This window comes from Pseudorca crassidens, chromosome 8, assembly GCF_039906515.1.
Source record: "Pseudorca crassidens isolate mPseCra1 chromosome 8, mPseCra1.hap1, whole genome shotgun sequence".
Taxonomy (NCBI): domain Eukaryota; kingdom Metazoa; phylum Chordata; class Mammalia; order Artiodactyla; family Delphinidae; genus Pseudorca; species Pseudorca crassidens.
The window spans coordinates 11,506,757-11,525,008 of record NC_090303.1 but is presented as its reverse complement, the minus strand read 5'-3'; the positions used below and the strand labels follow the sequence as shown (position 1 = coordinate 11,525,008).

General features: G+C 39.4%; 1 protein-coding gene across 2 annotated transcripts in view; it reads left to right on the top strand.

Annotated features, from left to right (window-relative positions):
* BLVRA (biliverdin reductase A) overlaps positions 1-17,938 on the top strand; it is a 55,832-nt gene extending 37,894 nt beyond the window's left edge. For both annotated transcript variants that reach the window (XM_067745828.1, XM_067745827.1), the window contains exons 5-8: positions 216-313; positions 12,574-12,681; positions 14,741-14,912; positions 17,577-17,938. In XM_067745828.1, the coding sequence (XP_067601929.1) occupies positions 216-313; positions 12,574-12,681; positions 14,741-14,912; positions 17,577-17,835 (637 nt within the window). In that variant the 3' untranslated portion in view covers positions 17,836-17,938. The remainder of the gene's footprint in view (positions 1-215; positions 314-12,573; positions 12,682-14,740; positions 14,913-17,576) is intronic.
* The last annotated feature ends 314 nt before the right edge of the window (positions 17,939-18,252 follow it).

The following is an 18,252-nucleotide window of genomic DNA, read 5'->3' as shown; positions in this document are numbered from 1 at the left end:
CACACGACTAGAAAGCCTTTCTCTTACCGCTTAGTAGAAAATCACGTGAGATGCAGTTCATCCGCCTCCCCCTCTGGCCCTGACTCTCACCCGTGTCGTGACACATTTACATGGAGACGTTTGTGCATTTATAACATTCTGTTCTGTCATGCAGGGCACTTAAGTGAAGTTTAACTGAAGTGCATTTTCTCTGTATTTACCCCTTTTTCCCAAAGACAGTTCCTAAACGCTGGCAAGCACGTCCTTGTGGAATATCCCATGACACTGTCTTGGGCAGCAGCTAAGGAACTGTGGGCACTGGCTGAGCAGAAAGGTGACGTATGTTCTGTGCATAGAGCACAGACCCTCTTCCTAAGGATTCCTGCCTCTAAGATTTCTGTGGTACCATCTTTATGCCTTTAAAACGTAACCCCATGTCAGATATGTTACTGGTCCCATGGGCTCCCACACCATCGCCCCACGCCCCATACTGCAGGCACATAAAGGGGGCACGTGTGGCGGGCCCACAGGGCAGAGGGACGGGTGGGAATCTGCAAACGTTTGTTCAAGACTTAGCTTCTTTTACTCTAATGAAAAGTATGAATTAGCTTCCACCTATGCTGGTGTTATAGATTATATATTATTAATATTTATATATTATTTTATAAGATATATAATTATATTTCATTTTGGTTTTATTCATGTGATAGTTGTATTGCTAATGGAAAAATGCCCAGATCAGGGTAATTGATTGTCTTATGTGCATAGTTTGTTTTCATTGTTTCTCAGGAGGAACACTGTTTATTACATATTTATTATATGCCAGGAACTTGAAAACTCTGCTAAACACTTCATATGTTATTTTGCTTAATTCTCTTAGAAATCCTTGGAGGTAGGTATTTTCTCTAGCTTATGTATAGGAATCCATGGCTCAGAGAAGTTAAGCAATTGTGCCAGAAATGGGGCACAGCCTTTAAAAATTACAAATCTCTATATTGTATACCTGTGACTTACGTAATATTGTACATCTACTATACTTGCAAAATAAATTTTTGTGCCAGGTCACAAAGCTAGTAATATGACCACTGAACGGGAGATGGCGCTTTGGTTTCAATCTCTCTGGGCTCTGAAGTCCACATTCATTCCTCCGAGCCATGCCGCCCTCCAGAGATTTTTCTGTTTTTATGGTAACTGGACAAGTCCCTCTACGGAGGCAATTAGACCTAACTAGAATGTTTTAGGGATTCATGGAGCTAGTTAAATGAAGTTTAAGTCAAAAACTCTCTCTGCTTCAACACTTGCTATTTTAAATCTTTCAAATATGAACAAAGTATGGTGAACAATTATAATGGAAATCACCAAAGAAAGCACCTTGTCCTTAACACCAGCGTAGACGGGTCACACTACTGAAACTCTTGATTGCCTTTCTCTAGTACTAGGCCGTGCTGCTGGAGGACAGAGCCCATCTTTCCTCTCTGTAGCCCCAGCAGCTAAAGCTAAACACCACCCAGATAGGCCTTCAGTAGGTGTTCGTCGAATGAAAAGATGGATGAATGACTACTGAAGTGAGCAAAAGGTTGGGGAGCTCTGGGGCCATCACCTTTGTATAGTGTTTCTCATGGCACAAACGTCCCTGGACAGAGTGCAGGATGCCAGAGATGTCTTGCTAATTGCACGGGAAAAAATGTCCTTTTACAATGAAGAGTTCTACTGTTACCATCCTAACCAAGTGATTGCTCATATGGGTAAGTATGACATCACAAGCCGTCTGGTGGGATGTGCGTAGCATAAATCCTGTAACTGAGATTTTAACCAAACTTCTCACAAGAAATACAGGGATGAAGGAACAAATTAAATGACTCCAAAAAAGAGTAAGTGAACTAGAATGTGGAACACTTTACAAGATAACAAACTAAGTGGCTTCAGGAAGATAATGTCCTGTGCATAGTGACTTCCTTCCAAAGAGCACAAGATGGAAAGAAGGGGAAAAAGAGTTAACTCTACACTAGAGAAACCAAACACTACGCCTCAGCGAGATGATTGAGGTCAGTGTGAACAGTGATAAGTCGTGTTAATAGGATGTACTTGTTGACTGAAAACAAGTAGACTGCCAGTTGTTTCTCCAGCAAAGATGAGTTTATTCAGAATCAGCAGAGAATTATAATTCAAGGTCTGCAGCCGTGGCGAGCCACGTGCAAATCCCTGCACAGCAAGGGCAGGGGAACACTTTTATAGGGAAAAGGAAGTTTGTGGGGGGAATCGTAAGCAAAGAGTCCATGGCTTTTCATTGGCTGAGTCCTTGCCAGGACAGAAGAGGAGTCGTCGTCTTCCTGTTGGGCTCTACTATCATCGCAGGGCATGGGAGCTCCCTGTTCTGGTCTCCCAACACTATTTAATGGAAGTTTCTGTTTATTAATGTCTTATGTATGCTTAATATAATGTGATGAGAATGGCCCATTACTTCTGTAGTTTTCCTGTCCAAAACCCATAACCCCAGTCTAACCATGAGAAAAACATCAGAAAAATCCCAGCTGAGGGGCATTCTACAAAATACCTAAACAATACTCTTCAGAACTATCAAGGTCATTAAAAAACAAGGAAATTTTGAGAAACTTTCTAACCTAAGAAGGGCCTCAGAAGACATGATGACGAAACATAAATGAAACACAAAGAGCACATTAGGTTAAAACTATAGAAAACTGAATCAAATATGGACTTACTTTTTTAAAAATGAGAAAATATTGTTATATTGGATCCTGGTATTCGCTCCTTAAGCAAGCAGAATCTGGATGGCTTGCTTACAGATCGTGAATGGCTTTGAAAAAGAGAAAAGCCCTGAACACCAAGAGTGACCTTTGTTCTCTAGACAAGTATTCATAACTCATACTAGAACATCCATTAAGCAGCGTTTACATGACACTTATCACTATGTATGAGATAGTGTCCTTGATAATAGGGGATAACAAGAAGATGACCCTTGCCCTTGAGGAGCCCACAGTGTCAAATGGTCACAACTAGCGGTATTAACTTAATCTGCTGAAAGTGAACTGAAACAGTAATTATAGCAATTACATTGTAGCACAGGAAGGAATGATCTTATTCAATTCAGCATACCTAATGTTATATCATTTTGGACGGCAAGAGTTATGGATAATTTGGGAGTGATGTCAGCAAGGTGGTGGAATAAGAAGCCTCAGAACCTCATTCCCCACAGACACCAACTTAACAACGATATATAGACCAAAATACCTTAGCAAGTACTCCAGAAATCAGTTAAGTGGTTGCAGTTCCCCCAGGCAAGCACAGAGCCAAGAAGAGCTGCATTGAAGTGGGTAAGAAAATTCATTGCATTTGCTCACCATAGCCCTTCCCCTTCTAATTCTTAGATTAGAAGAATCTAAGCGGGGGGAAAGGAAAGAGTGTAACATGTGTCCAATGTTCTGGCTTTTCAAGGGCTGCTTGAAGGACTGATTTCTGTTTCTCCTGACTGGGAATGCTGAAGGAAACAGGAGTAGACATTGGATGCCAGGGTCAGGGCAGCTAAGAACGAAGCAAGCACTGTAGTTTGTTATAGCACCAGGGAGACTGCAGTACTCTGAACAGACGCCACAGGGAGCAAGAGATTCCAGGTTCTTGAGAACAGGGGCAAACCTCTTTAACTTGGAAATTACATGTGCAAGCCCAAAGAAGATACATCTCCAGAAAAGGTTTGAGTGGCCTCCAGAATTTCTGGCCTGGCTGACTGGTGAAGGTCTTCCCCTGTACAAAGCAAGTCTATAAAGACTGGGAGAGGTGGCTGTTTTCTCTAATATTCAAATCTCAGTACAGGCATATCTTGGAGATATTGAGGTGAGTTCAGTTCCAGACCACAGCAATAAATTGAATAGTAGAGTAAAGTGAGTCAAATGAATTTTTTGGTTTTCCAGTGCATATAAAAGTTATGTTTACACTGTACTATCGTCTATTAAGTGTGCAATATCATTATGTTAAAAAACAATGTACATACCTTAATTTTAAAATACTTTAGTATTAAAAAATGCTAACCATCCTCTGACAAGGCAGGGTTGTCACAAACCTTCAATTAGTAAAAAATGCAATATCTGCACAGTGCAATAAAGCGAAGTGTAATAGAACGAGGTTTGCCTGTAAATGATCACAAGGAATACAAAGAAACAGGGAAATATAGCCCACTCAAAGGAATGAAATAAATCTGCAGAAACCAACCTTAAAGAAATGTAGATCCAGGAATTACCAAAATAACTGTCTAAAAGATGCTCAGTCAGCTAAAACAAAACAGAGACAAGTAAATGAAATCAGGATAACAGTGCATGAACAAAATGAAAATATATCAACAAAGAAATGTAAACTATACAAAAGAACCAAACAAATTCTTGAGCTGAAGAATAAAATAACTGAGTTGAAAAATTCACAAGAAGGGTTCAACAGCAAATTTGATCAAGCAGAAAAGAAAGAACTGGCAAACTTGAAGATGGGTCATTTGAAATTTGAGTCAAAGGAGCAAAAAAAAAAAAAAGAATGAAGAAAAGTGAAAAAGGGACCTCTCTGGCAGTCCAGTGGTTAAGACTCCACACTTCCACTGCAGGGGGCGCAGGTTCAATCCCTGGTGGGGGAACTAAAATCCCGCATGCCACGTGGCGTGGCCAAAAAAAGAAAAAAATGAATAAAACTTAAGGGACTTAAAGGACACCATCAAGCAGATCATTATATGCATTATGCAAGTCAGAGAAGGAGACGAGAGAGAGAAAGGGACAGAGAGCTTATGTGAGGAAACTATGGCCGAAAACTTCCTAAATTGGGGGGAGGAAATTCAAGACAATGAACTCCAGCTAGAATAAATCCAGAGACCCACACCAAGACACACTGTTATAATGACAACTTGGAATAGAAAGAAACTACTTCATCATAATAAAGGCCATATATAAAAAGTCCACAGCTGATATCATACTAAATGGTAAAACACTGAAAGCTTTTCCTCCAAGATCAGGAAACAAGATAAGGATGACCACTTTCACCACTTCTATTCAACATAGTACTGGAAGTTGCAGCCAGAGCAGGTGGGCAAGAAAACGAATACTAGGCACCTAAATTAGAAAGTATAATCCCCCCAAACAAAAACAAATTTTAAAAAGTTACACATAATTTGCACATATCACTAGAGTTTAAATATTTAATGTAAAGGAGAAACATTTTAAGATATATTAAAAGCTCTCCACAGAAAGAGAAAATAAATTTATGTTGTATTGCTTCTGTTTGTAGGGGGCAGAATTATAGAGATGGAGAGCTCATCTTCATATAAGAAAGAGTTTTCTAAGAACCATAACTATTCCGACATATTTACCCAGGATGCCATAGAAAACAGTCCCAGCACTGGTTATCATATAGCTGACTAGTGCTTGGTTAAGCGTACTTTTTGCATTTTCAAATATCAGAAATGGAATGGAAAATCATATTTTTGTTTTCATGGGCACATGTAAAATGAATCATTGTTGGCTCAGGGCAGTGCATGGCCTGCTGTTCCTCTGTTTCTTCCCAGAATCAGTGTTTCTCCAGCCCCATCTGTCACCCCGCCAATCAGATGGGATAGCTTGCCAAGTCTGACACATTTAATAACAAGTGAGACAATTTTTTCTAGCATTTGTATTAATGGTTAAACTAGTTACAAAGGAAGACCTACCTCTATGACACAAGAAGTTCTGAGAAACGTCTTATTTCTTTTACAAAAGCAGCTCTGAATAGGCCAACACCAAAGCCATTGAAGAAACTGAATAATAATTCTGGTACTGATCTCACTAAATTAATTACCTTAAGTCCTTATCCTTTTGTAAATTGAGATATAATTTCCTTATGATAAATTCAGAGATTTTAAGTGCAGAGTTGAATGAATTTTGACAGAGTATATACCCATGTAATTATTACTCCAGCCAAGATACAGAACATTTTTATTACTCCAGAAAATTCCCTAGTGCCCCTTTCCTGTCGGTGACTTGTCCCCTCAGTGACATCGATTACCTACTACCAGACTTCCCTGCAGATTATCTCTCAGCTAGGATCTGAGACCGTTCCTGTATTGCTCAATCATCAGTATAAACATCATGTCACATATATGCAAGGAAAAAAAAAAAAGCAAATGAAACAAAATGGTAACAGAGATTAGCTGGTAGAATTCTGGGCGGTTATATTTTTTTCTTTATACTCTTCCACATTTTCTCAATTTTCATCAATGACATGAATTCATGTTTACACTTTAAAACTAAAAATAAATATAATTTTGTTTCTACCATATGATCACAACCATGAAAAATAATTCACAGCAGAATGACAAGAAAGAAGGAAATATACCAATATATCTTAGTAGTGGTTCTTTCTGGTAAATAGGATCATGGGTATTTTTATTTCTTCTAATTTTCCCCCCAAATTTAAAAACACTTATTTATTATTTCTGAGATACACAAAACACCCTATTTCAGAAGATGAGGCCAGAAATGGTTCTTTGAGAATTTCATAATATACTGCTTATGTCAGAAAGCTGCTGAAATCATGTTTGAGGAAATAAATGAGTCGAGAATTCAAGTCTATTAATTGCAAGTTGCCTTTTCATTTTCTCCTTAGAAGTTATATCTTATTTCATAATCCATGACTGATTCTGGCTTGCTGTCATATTTTTGGTGCTATAACTATTTATTTGGTTTGGTTTTTTTTTTTTTTTTGAAATAACCTCAAACTTATAGAAGAGTTGTGAATACAGTACAGAGAACTCTTTTTTCTTGAGAATCATTTGAGAGTAAATTGCCAACCTCATCCCCCAATAATTTCATGCGTATATCCTGCAAATAAAAACAGATAACCACATACAACCATCAAAATCAGGAACTGTTACCACGACACATTTTAACCAAGCTCACAAAAATCAAAGACAAAGAGAGAACTTTGAAAGCAGTGAGAGGAAAAAGACTCATCACACACAAGGGAATCCTGATAAGGCTGTGAGCAGATTCTTCAGCAGAAATCTTGCAGGCCAGGAGAGAGTAGGCTGATACATTCAGTGTGCTCAAAGAAAAATATCAAATGAGAATAATTTATCCAGGAAAATTGTTCTTCAGAAATGAAGGAGAAATAAAGACTTTCCCAGACAAATAAAAGGAGAAAGAATTTATCGCCACTGGACCTGCCTGAAAGGATGTTAACTAGTAACAAGAAAATATATGAAAGCGTGAAATTCAGTGCTAAATGTAAATACTGGGTTGGCCAAAACGTTCGTTCGTGTTTTCTGTAACATCTTATGGAAAAACCCAAACTTTTTTGGCCAACCCAATATATAGTCAAATTCAAAATACTCTATTACCGCAATGGTGCTGTGCAGATCACTTTGAACTCTAGTATATAGGTTAAAAGACAAAAGTATTAAAAGTAACTATAGCTACAATATTTTGTTAATGGATACACAAGATTAAAATACATAAATTGGGACACCAATAACATAAATTGTTGGGGGGAGGCAAGTAAATATGTAGAATTTTTAAATGCAATTGAAGTTACGTTACTGTCAGCTTAAAATGGACTGTTATAACTATAAGATGTATTATGAAAGCCTCATGGTACTGTTAGTACCACCAAGGAAAAAAATGATAAAGAGAAAAGAATCAAAGGATTCCATGACCAAAAACCACCAACTCATAAATAAAGACAGTGAGGGACTTCCCTGGTGGCGCAGTGGTTGAGAATCCACCTGCCAATGCAGGGAACACGGGTTCAAGCCCTGGTCCAGGAAGATCCCACATGCCTCGGAGCATCTAAGCCCGTGTGCCACAACTACTGAGCTTGTGCTCTGGAGCCTGTGAGCCACAACTACTGAGCCCACGTGCCACAACTACTGAAGCCTGTGCATCTAGAGCCTGTGGTCTACAACAAGAGAAGCCACCGCAATGAGAAGCCTGCGCACTGCAACAAAGAGTAGCCCCTGCTCGTCACTAGAGGAAGCCCGCATGCAGCAACAAAAACCCAATGCAGCCAAAAATAAATAAATAATTTTAAAAAAATTAAAAGAAAGACAGTGAGAGGAAGAAAGGAACTATAAAACAATCAGAAAGCAGGTAACAAAATGGCAATACGTTCTTACCTATCAATAATCACTCTAAATGTAAGTAGTTAAATTCTCCAATTAAAAGACAAAGAATAGCTCAATTCATAAATAAGACTCAACTATATGCTGCCTACAAAAGACTCACACTTTAAGGACACTCATAGGCCAAAAGTGGAGGGATGAAAAAATATTCCATGTGGATGGAAAAATACTCTGCAAATGGAAACCAAAGGAGAGCAGGTGTAGCATATCACACAAAACAGACTTAAAGTCAAAAGCTGTAACTAGAGAAAAAGAAGGTCATTATATAATAAAGGGATCAATTCTTTCAGAGGATATAAAAATTATAAATATGTGTGCTCCCAATATTGGAGTACCTAAACAGATCTGAAGATAAAAATAGGCAGCAATGCAATAATAATAGGGGACTTCAATGCCCTGCTCTCAACAGTGGATAAAATATTCAAACAGAAGTACATTATGAACTAATGAATTTGAACTACACTTTAGACCAAGTTGCGTTACAGACGTATACAGAACATTCCAACCAATAGCAACAGGACACACATTCTTCTCAAATGCACATGGAACATTCTCCAGGACACATCATATGTTAGGTCAGAAAACAAATTTAATAAGATTAAAATCTTATTAAGTATCTTTTTTGACTACATGGTATAAAATTAGAAGTCAATAATGGGAGGAAAGCTGGAAAATTCACCTATATATGGATTAAACAACACATTCTGAAAAAACAATGGATCAAGGGTAAATGTTTTAAAATTTTTGAGGTGAATGAAAATAGAAACACAAATACAGAAATTGATGGGATTCAGCAAAAGCATTTCTAAGAGAGTAGTTTACAGTGATAAACACCTACATTAAGAAAAAAGAAAGAACTCAAACAACCTAACTTTATGTCTCAAGGAAATAGAAAAGGAAGAACAAACTTAGTTGATGGGGAGAAATAATAAAGATTAGAGCAGAAATAGAGACTAGAAAGACAGTAGAAAAGATCAATGAAACTAAGTTGGCTTTTTGAAAAGATAAAATTGACAAATCTTCAGCTAGACTTACCAAGAAAAAAGGGAAATGACTCAAATTAATAAAATTATAAATGAGGGAAGAGACATTGTAACTGACACCACAGAAATACAAAGAATCATAAGAGACTATGAACAATTTATGCCACCAGATTAGATAATTTAGGAGAAATGGATAGATTCCTAGAAACATACAACTTACCATGACTGAATCATGAAGTAAAAGAAAAACTGAGCAGACCAATAACAATCAAGGGGATTAGGAGATCGAATAAGTCATCAAAAACCTCCAAACATATAAAATCCAGATGGCTTCACAGGTGAATTCTACCAAACATTTAAAGAAGAATTAATAACAATCCTTCTCAAACTCTTTCAAAAACTTGAAGAGGAAGGAACACTTTCTAACTCATATTTTATGAGGCCAACATTACCCTGATACCAAACCAAACAAAGACACTACAAGAAAAGAAAATTACAGGCTGCTATCCATGATGAACATAGATGCAAAAATCTGCATTAAATTCAAGAGCACATTAAAAGGATCATACACTATGATCTAGTGGGATTGGTCCCTGGGTTGCAAAGATGGCTCAACATATGTAAATCAATAAATGTGATATACTACATTAACAAAATGAAAAATAAATATATGATCATCTCAATAGATGCAGAAAAAGCACTTGACAGAGTTCAACATCCATTTGTGATAAAATCTCTCAACAGATTAGGTGTAGAAGGAATGTTTCTCAACACAACAAAGATGATACAGAGAACCCCACAGCTAACATCATAATCAATAGTGAAAAGTTAAAAGCCTCTTCTGTGAGATCAGGAACAAGACAAGGATGCCCATAATTACCACTGTGTGCTATTTAACATAGTAAACTGTAAGCTGAAGCCAGAGTAATTAGGCAAGAATAATAAATAAAAGGCATCCAAATTAGAAAGAAAATTAAAATTGTCTTTTTGCAGGTGACATGATCTTATATGTAGAAAACCCTGAAGACTCCACTGAAAATTGTTAGAACTAATAAATTCAGTTAAGTTACAGAATACAAAATTACCATACAGAAATCAGTTGCATTTTTATATACCAACAACAAAGTATCTGAAAGAAAAATTAAGAAAGAAATCTCATTTACAGTACCATCAAAAGCAATAAAATACTTAGGAATAAATTTAACAAAGGAGGTGAAAGACATGTACACTGAAAACTATAAGACACTGATGAAAGAGATTCAGGAAGACATGAATAATGGATAGATACCCTGTGTTCTTGAATTGGAAGGACTGGTATTGTTAAAATGTCCATACTACCCAAAGCAATCTACAGATTCAGTGTAGTCCATATCAAAATTCCAATGGCATTTTACACAGAAATAGAAAAAACTACCCCAAAATTTGTATGGAACCACAAAAGACTTTAAATTAAAAAAAGCATTCCTGAGATGAAAAACAAAGCTAGAGGCATCACACCACCTGATTTCAACCTATATTACAAAGCTATAGTAATCCAAACAGTGTGGTACTGACATAAAAACAGGCACATAGATCATTGGAACAGAATAAAGAGCAGGGCATATACCTATGCATATATAGTCTGCTGATTTTTGACACCAAGAACACACAGTGGGAAAAGGATAGTCTTCAATCAGTGGTTCTGGGAAAACTGGATGGCCACATGCAAAAGAATGAAACTGGACCCCTGTCTTACACCATTCACAAAAATTATCTTGAGATGTATCAAGGACAAATAGAGCTGTTCAGAAAAAAGGGACTTACCTGAAACTGTGAAACTCTTAGAAGAAAACACAGGGAAAAACTCTTGACATGTATCAAGGACAAATAGAGCTGTTCAGAAAAAAGGGACTTACCTGAAACTGTAAAACGCTTAGAAGAAAACACAGGGAAAAATTCTTGACATTTGTCTTGGCAGTGATTTCTTGGGTAAGACACCAAGCATACAGGAAATGAAAGCTGAAATAAACAAATAGGTCTGCATCAAACTAAAGAGCCTCCACACAGCAAAGGAAACAATCAATAAATTGATACTTTACAGAAGAGGGAAAGTATTTGCAAGCTGTGTATCTGATTAGGGGTTAATATCCGAAGTATAAAGAACTCAGAAAACTAATAGCCAAAAAGCAAATACTCCAATTAGAAAATGGGCAGAGGAACTGAATACACATATTTCCAAAGAAGACATTCAGATGGCCAACAGATATATGAAAAGTTGCTCAACATCATTAATCATCAGGGAAATGCAAATCAAAACCACGAGATATCACCTCACACCTGTTAGAATTGGCTGTCATCAAAAAGACGAGAGACAAGTGTAGGCGAGGATACAGAGAAAAGAGAACTCTGGTGCACTGTTGGTGAGAATATCAGTTGGTGCAGACACTATGGAAAAGACTGTGGTGGGTCTTCAAAAAAGTAAAAATAGGACTATCACATGATTCAGCAGTCCCACTCCTGGGTATATATCCAGAGGAATCGAAATCAGTATATCGAAGAGATACATGTATACCCATTCTCATCACAGCAATATGCACAATAACCAAGAGATGGAAACAACCTAAATGTTCTTCCAGAGATGAAAAGGATAACGAAAAGTGTGGCTAATATATACAGTGGAATATTATTCAGCCGGGAGAGAAGGAAACCCTGCCATTTGCTACAACATGAATGAACCTGGAGGGCATTACGCTAAGTGAAATAAGTCAGAGAAATACAAATACTGTATGGTTTCACTTAGAGCGGAATCTAAAGAAAAAAAAAAAAGCCTGTTTCATAGAAACAGAGATTTGAATGGCCATTGCCTTGGGCTGGGGGAAGGGGAAATAGGGCAATATAGATCAAACGGTACAAATTTTCAATTATAAGAAGTTCCAAGGATCTGATGTACAACATGGTTGTTATAGTTAATAATATGGAATTGTATACTTGAAAGTTGCTGAGAGTAGGTCTTAAGCATTCTTAACACACACACAGAGTGAACTGTCAGGTGATGGATGTGTTAAGTGTCTTGACCTTGATAAGCATTCCATGATGCATATGTACGTCAAAACAGCACACTGTACACTTTAAATATATAGTTATATCTGTCCATTACCCCTCAATTTTATTTTTAAATAACTTTTTCATAAAATTCATTAGGATTTTGGTAAAAGTGGAAATAAATGTGTGTGTTCAATCAGCCATCTTGAATCCAAAGCATGGACATAGCATTTTTGAGCAAATTAAAAAAAATTTTTTTTAATATATATATTTTTTTATCAAAGTATAGTTGATTTACAATGTTGTGTTAGTTTCAGTTGTACAGCCAAGTGATTCAGTTATACATACATTCTCAATTTTTAAAAATGAAAAAAATACGAGGAAATTAACAGGATTTAGGATGACTGCCTTTTTTTTTTTTTTTAAACCCCATCCTTGTCGTGACAGGGAAAGTCCTGCATGAGGAGCACGTTGAACTCTTGATGGAGGAGTTTGCATTCCTGAAAAAAGAAGTGGTGGGGAAGGACCTGCTGAAAGGGTCTCTCCTCTTCACAGGTCAGCCCTTGGTGGGATCACAGGTCATATGTAACTGGTGAGGCTGGTGGAGGGTTACTGGGTTCTGAGCTCTCTAGGATGTGAGCTTGGATTCATTTCTGCTAAAGACGTTCTGACTGAGGGCCCATTTAATTTTCCCACGCACCCACAGACAATAAAAATAATCTATTTTTCTTCTTTCCTCAAATGAGATCTGATTGCTCAGTGGGCCTTGGGGAAGACGTGTTAGAAATTTCAAGCACATTTATGCTTTGGGCCCAATCGATGAGGTAGAATTTTCTCTCATGAAATCTTGATGAGTTGGAGATCATTTTTCCACAGGAGGTTAAAAATGAAAGCTCTCTTTGCTAGAGGACCGAGAAGGTTCTTGGAGAAGAGAACATGTTTATACTTCTCTGTGGAGCAAATAGAATATGCATAGACCCTTTCTTCCTCCAACATGTTATCAGGACATTGGCTGTGGCCAAGATATTTGATCTACTATATATTCAGCTATTTACTTCATGTTGGTCATTCTTTGAGCACCTCCATTAGCAGAAGGAAATGAACAGCCTGGAGCCTCGAGGTCTGCAGTCTCCTTTGGGTGGACTCCTTGGATTTGTCTCCACCCTAAGGCATCTGGGCCACCTTTCCTGAGGGCTTTCTTTACAGAAACAAAACCGACATTGTCATGTGGTAAAACCATTCATCTGTTCGTGAGTTTCCAGAAAATATACGGTAGTGGAATCTCATTTCAAAATCCATTTTCAGGGACTTCCCTGGCGGTACAATGGTTAGGACTCCGAGGTTCCACTGTGGTGGGGACATGGACTCAACCCCTGGTTGGGGAACTAAGATCCTGCATGCCGTGCAGTGCAGCCAAAAAAAAAAAAAAAATAGAATGTCACAAAATCCATCTTCATCCTTTAAAATGATGATATAATGAGAGTTGTGGAGACAATAATAACCGTTAATCTGCACAAGGAACTGGGCTAAGTATGTGACATTATTTCATGTTAATTCATATAATCCTAGAAAGTGGGTATTTATTACCCCCATTATACAGATTTTTTTAAATGAAGCTCAGAGAAGTGAGTAGCTTCACAAAGTTGACCCAACAGTTGTGTGGCGGAGGCAGACAGATTGGAGCTCAGACTTGTAGCAGCTGTTCCGTCCTCTGCAAAGAACAGGAGCAGACAGGAGCCAGCCCAGAGGGAGCTGCCTTTCCTTTGTAAGTTTCATACTTAGGTCCTAGTGATTTGAAACCATGTTGTCTATGAAACTTACAATCTTTGTTTTCTTTCTCTTTTTATTTACTTTGCTTGTTTTCTTTAGAACACACTCATAATTATTAGTTGTTTTAAGTCAGTATCAAAGTTTTAAGAAATCTTTGGTTTAAAGAGCAGCGTAACAGATATGAAGTCTTATAAATCTAGGTTATGTTTAAAATTTAGGCTGGGATGAGAGGGGAGCAGTATCTTGACCAGATTTCTCGTACAGATACTCATTGCAATATGCTGTTGTACACGAGATTATGAAGATTGAGAAAACACTTAACGCTGTATCAATTTTCTTGATATTGACTTTATAGGAATTACTGCTTTCTCCACAGCTATCACAATTCCTTCACTCCCGTATCACTTACACAGACAGTTATATGGTATTTATAGGAATATAGGCTTGAGGGACTAAAATACGTTAATTCTTTTACTTCTTTAAGTCACTAACTGAAGGGGATATATGTTTACATATGTGTGTGTGTGTGTGCATACACACACACACACACACACACACACGTTAGAAACCTAAAACATTTTTATTACCCTGTGGGCCAGATGGACTGCAATTTCCAGTGAAATATTTTATTTTACCAACAAAGTGAATTTAAGAAACAGGAAAAAAGGGAGACGTTTTTATGAAAGTCTCCATCAGAATTAGTCATCTTGCGCAGCCCCGTCACAAGGCAGGTTGTGTGTCCTGATCACCCAGCCACATCTGTGCGCTCCCTGTCACATCCCCCATGCCCCCCAGCTGTCAGCCCCGCCCCTCCAGTCCCCGCCATGTCTGTGATTCCCCACAGCTAGCCCGCTGGAAGAAGAACGGTTTGGCTTCCCCGCATTCAGTGGCATCTCTCGCCTGACCTGGCTGGTCTCCCTCTTTGGGGAGCTTTCTCTCGTGTCCGCCACTTTGGAAGAGAGAAAAGAAGATCAGTATATGAAGATGACCGTGTGCTTAGAGACGGAGAACAAAAGGTAGGTCACGAGAAGCTGCGAGGAGAAGGCAACATAAGGACATCCTCGTGTGTTCACAAGGGAGATATGGGGGACCCAGGGGCCTAGACCCGCACCTTCGACTCCAGAAGGGCCGTCTGCTTATGCCAGTGGAACGGGTGCTGGGATTTCACTTACGCTGCCTCATGCCATCCTCCCAGCAGCCCCGTAAGGTTAAGAGAAGCTTACAGATTTGAGCAGGTTGTCTAAGCCAAGTCTTTTTAAACATAAGGACCCTCTGTGTGTCATTTGCCCACACAGTTTCTTAAGTTACAGCTGCCTTCCAACAACCTAGTGGAACAGAGCAGAACCTCAGCAGAGGATGGGGAGGAGGGCAGACATGACCTTGAAAGGTCACAATAAAAGGATCAGCAAGACCAGGATCACTGCTTGAATCCCAGTTGTACTAGTATTTGCTAACATTTCCTGAGTTCCTACCATGTGCCAGGGCCTAGTCCTTTTATAAGGATTTTCTCATATAATCTTTATACCAACTCTCCGGAGTGGGCATTATTATGATTATGATCACCTAGGAAACTATGAGGCTCAGAGAGGTTAAGAAACTTGCTAAGGGCACACAGCTAACAAGTGATTGTGTGAGAATCGCGCTCAGGCAGCCTGTCTTTGGTCCCCAGATGGTCACACCGCCACAGAAATGCACAGGAAGGGCACGAGAAGGGAATCGTACTGAAAACATGCCAGGCCTTGTCTTTAATTTGTCCTGTAGTCCTCACCTGTCCACGAGGTTGGGTATCATTAGCCTCAGGTCCCAGATTATCCAGGAAAACCCGGTGCAGTTTACTCCCAAGCCCGTGTTCTTCCCATTTTACCAGCAGTTTTCAAACTTTGTTAAAAAAAAAAAAAAAAGCATTAGAACACCTTTTCAACCCAAATCTATATAGAAGAGGTACACGTTTCAAGCCTCCTGTTGAAGCCAGTTGGTAGGAGTGGTACCAGAGCCAGGCGTGCCCTACCCCCCATGCCCTCGTCCTCCAGGGCAAATGCTTTAAGTTTTTAGGGCCACAAGATGAGGAAGTTATTCTGTCCACATCTCTCCTGACGGCTCCCCTTTTATGTACTTCAGATCTTTTCCTCCTAACCACTCACCCCACACTCTAATGTAGGTCTGGGTGAGCTGATTGGCTGAAGGGGAGGCCTCCTTTACCCAGGTTGGAGGTACCCCTGAGCTTCCTACAGCACCCAAAACAATCTTTAGTGACCTGCTTGGGTCCCTTTCTTGCAACTCCGCACTCACACCGTTAGCCGTATTATGGCCCGTGCCTCTAGAGGCGGAGAACAAACAAACCAAAGGTAGTTCCCCTTCGTTCCTTAGCCACACTGATCTAGCCTGCCCACACCGGGCCTGCCCCACTGCAGCCCACGGGGAGAGGAAGAGGGAATCCGAGGAATGGAGACGAGAAGGCCAGGGACCCTGATGCCTGCCCGGCATTGAACCCTTTCCTTATTCGCCCTGAAAACGCCATTACTTAGCATGGCAGCCCAACCAGATTGCCTGTCCTTGACCCTGACTCTCCCTGTAGTATAAGAAGAAGGAGGGGAAAGCAAAGAGAAGTAGCCAGAGCAAGTCCTCTCATTCCTGGGACTTCGTTCCCAGAAGGAAGGAAGGAAAACTCTATATGTGTATAGGTGTAAAGAGGTTGAATGGAGGTTATCCATATTAAAGTTGGAAAGAGCTTGAATATTTGGCAATAATGAAATATTGAATGAATTATATAATCAGTTGTCCCAATAATATGCAGATAAAAATAATATAGTATCTGTAGGATCATAACATTTTTAAATAAACATAATTAAAAATTAGTTATACTTTAGGATTTATATTCCATATACATATAGGCAAATATTTGAAAGGATTGTCTCAAACTGAAGATTATTTAGGCAAAAGAATTATGGATTTTTTTTCCATTGAAAGTCCTTAAATCAATGCTGTATTGTTTTTAGAATATATTTTTGAAGAGCAGATTTTATATTTTTCCTGTCACATTATTCAGTGAAGCTTCTAACTTTAGATCAAATCTGCTTAGGTTTCTCTTTTTCATTAAGCAGATAACACAGCTTTTATCTAAAGACAGAAAAGATAAATCCAGAAAAAGAAGACGCTTTAGAAGAGCGGGGTCTGTCCTATTTGAATTGTAGATTTTTGTGAGTACTGACCTTGGCCTGAGGGGCAAATGTGAAGTGGAAACAGGTGCCTGTGAGTGGGCAGGCAGCATCTGGTCTTGGCATGTGCCTGGAGTCATAGACCTCTTGGAAAATGTGATGAAAGAACGCTAAGAATTCTTTCCCATAAAAATGCACATACACTTGGAAACAACAGTTTGCACAGGATCTCAGGTCTGGATCTTCCAGAAGGATCCGGTGAGATTCAGGGTAAAGACTCCTAAATAACAAACTGATACACCAAAATCTTTGAACTCCCCTGCCTGGTGGCAAAATTGAACAAAGGACCTTTGGGCAGTAAAGTTGCCAACAGTCACCCATGGCGTCTGGGAGGATGGTGGAGGTTGGGATGCAGCAGCTGCAGGGAAAACGGGCACAAAACGAGGACCTGGCACTGGGCACTCAGGTGCCAGCCCGCATCCGCGCGCCCCTGTGAAACTAATCTTGTGCCTCTTGCTTCCACAGCCCGTTGACGTGGATTGAAGAGAAGGCGCCTGGCCTAAAGCGAAACAGACATTTAAGCTTCCATTTCAAGTCTGGGTCCCTGGAGAATATGCCCAACGTAGGCGTCAATAAGAATATTTTCCTGAAGGATCAAAATATATTTGTCCAGAAACTCCTGGGCCAGTTCTCTGAAGAGGAGCTGGCTGCCGAGAAGAAACGCATCCTGCACTGCCTGTGGCTGGCGGGAGAGATCCAGAAACACTGCCGCCCGAAGAAGTGAAGGGAGGGGGCAACACGGCCCTGCCCAGACGAGACCTGAGCCTGATTTTTATCAAGAGTTGACCTTCGTCTCTGTTCTTACCATTAAACGTGTCTTGGGTAAACAGGATTCGCTTATTGTCACGAGCCGTGTTGGGAGTGATACTTGGGTAGGGGCACACGTGGTAGGGATGGAAAAAGAACCAACCTTGGTGGAGCGGCACGGGATGCTTTAGATGTCCAGTTTCATTCATCCTTCCCAACGGCCCTGTCGGATGAGTATTATTACCAGGCTTGTTTTCCTTAGTATATTGAAAAAATCTTGTTTGAAGTTACCCAGCTAGTAAATGGCAGAACCAGCCTTTAAACCCCCCACTCATGCGCTAAATCACCACAAAACAGTGCCTGGAACCCTCCTTCCTGCCGCCTTAAGGAATTT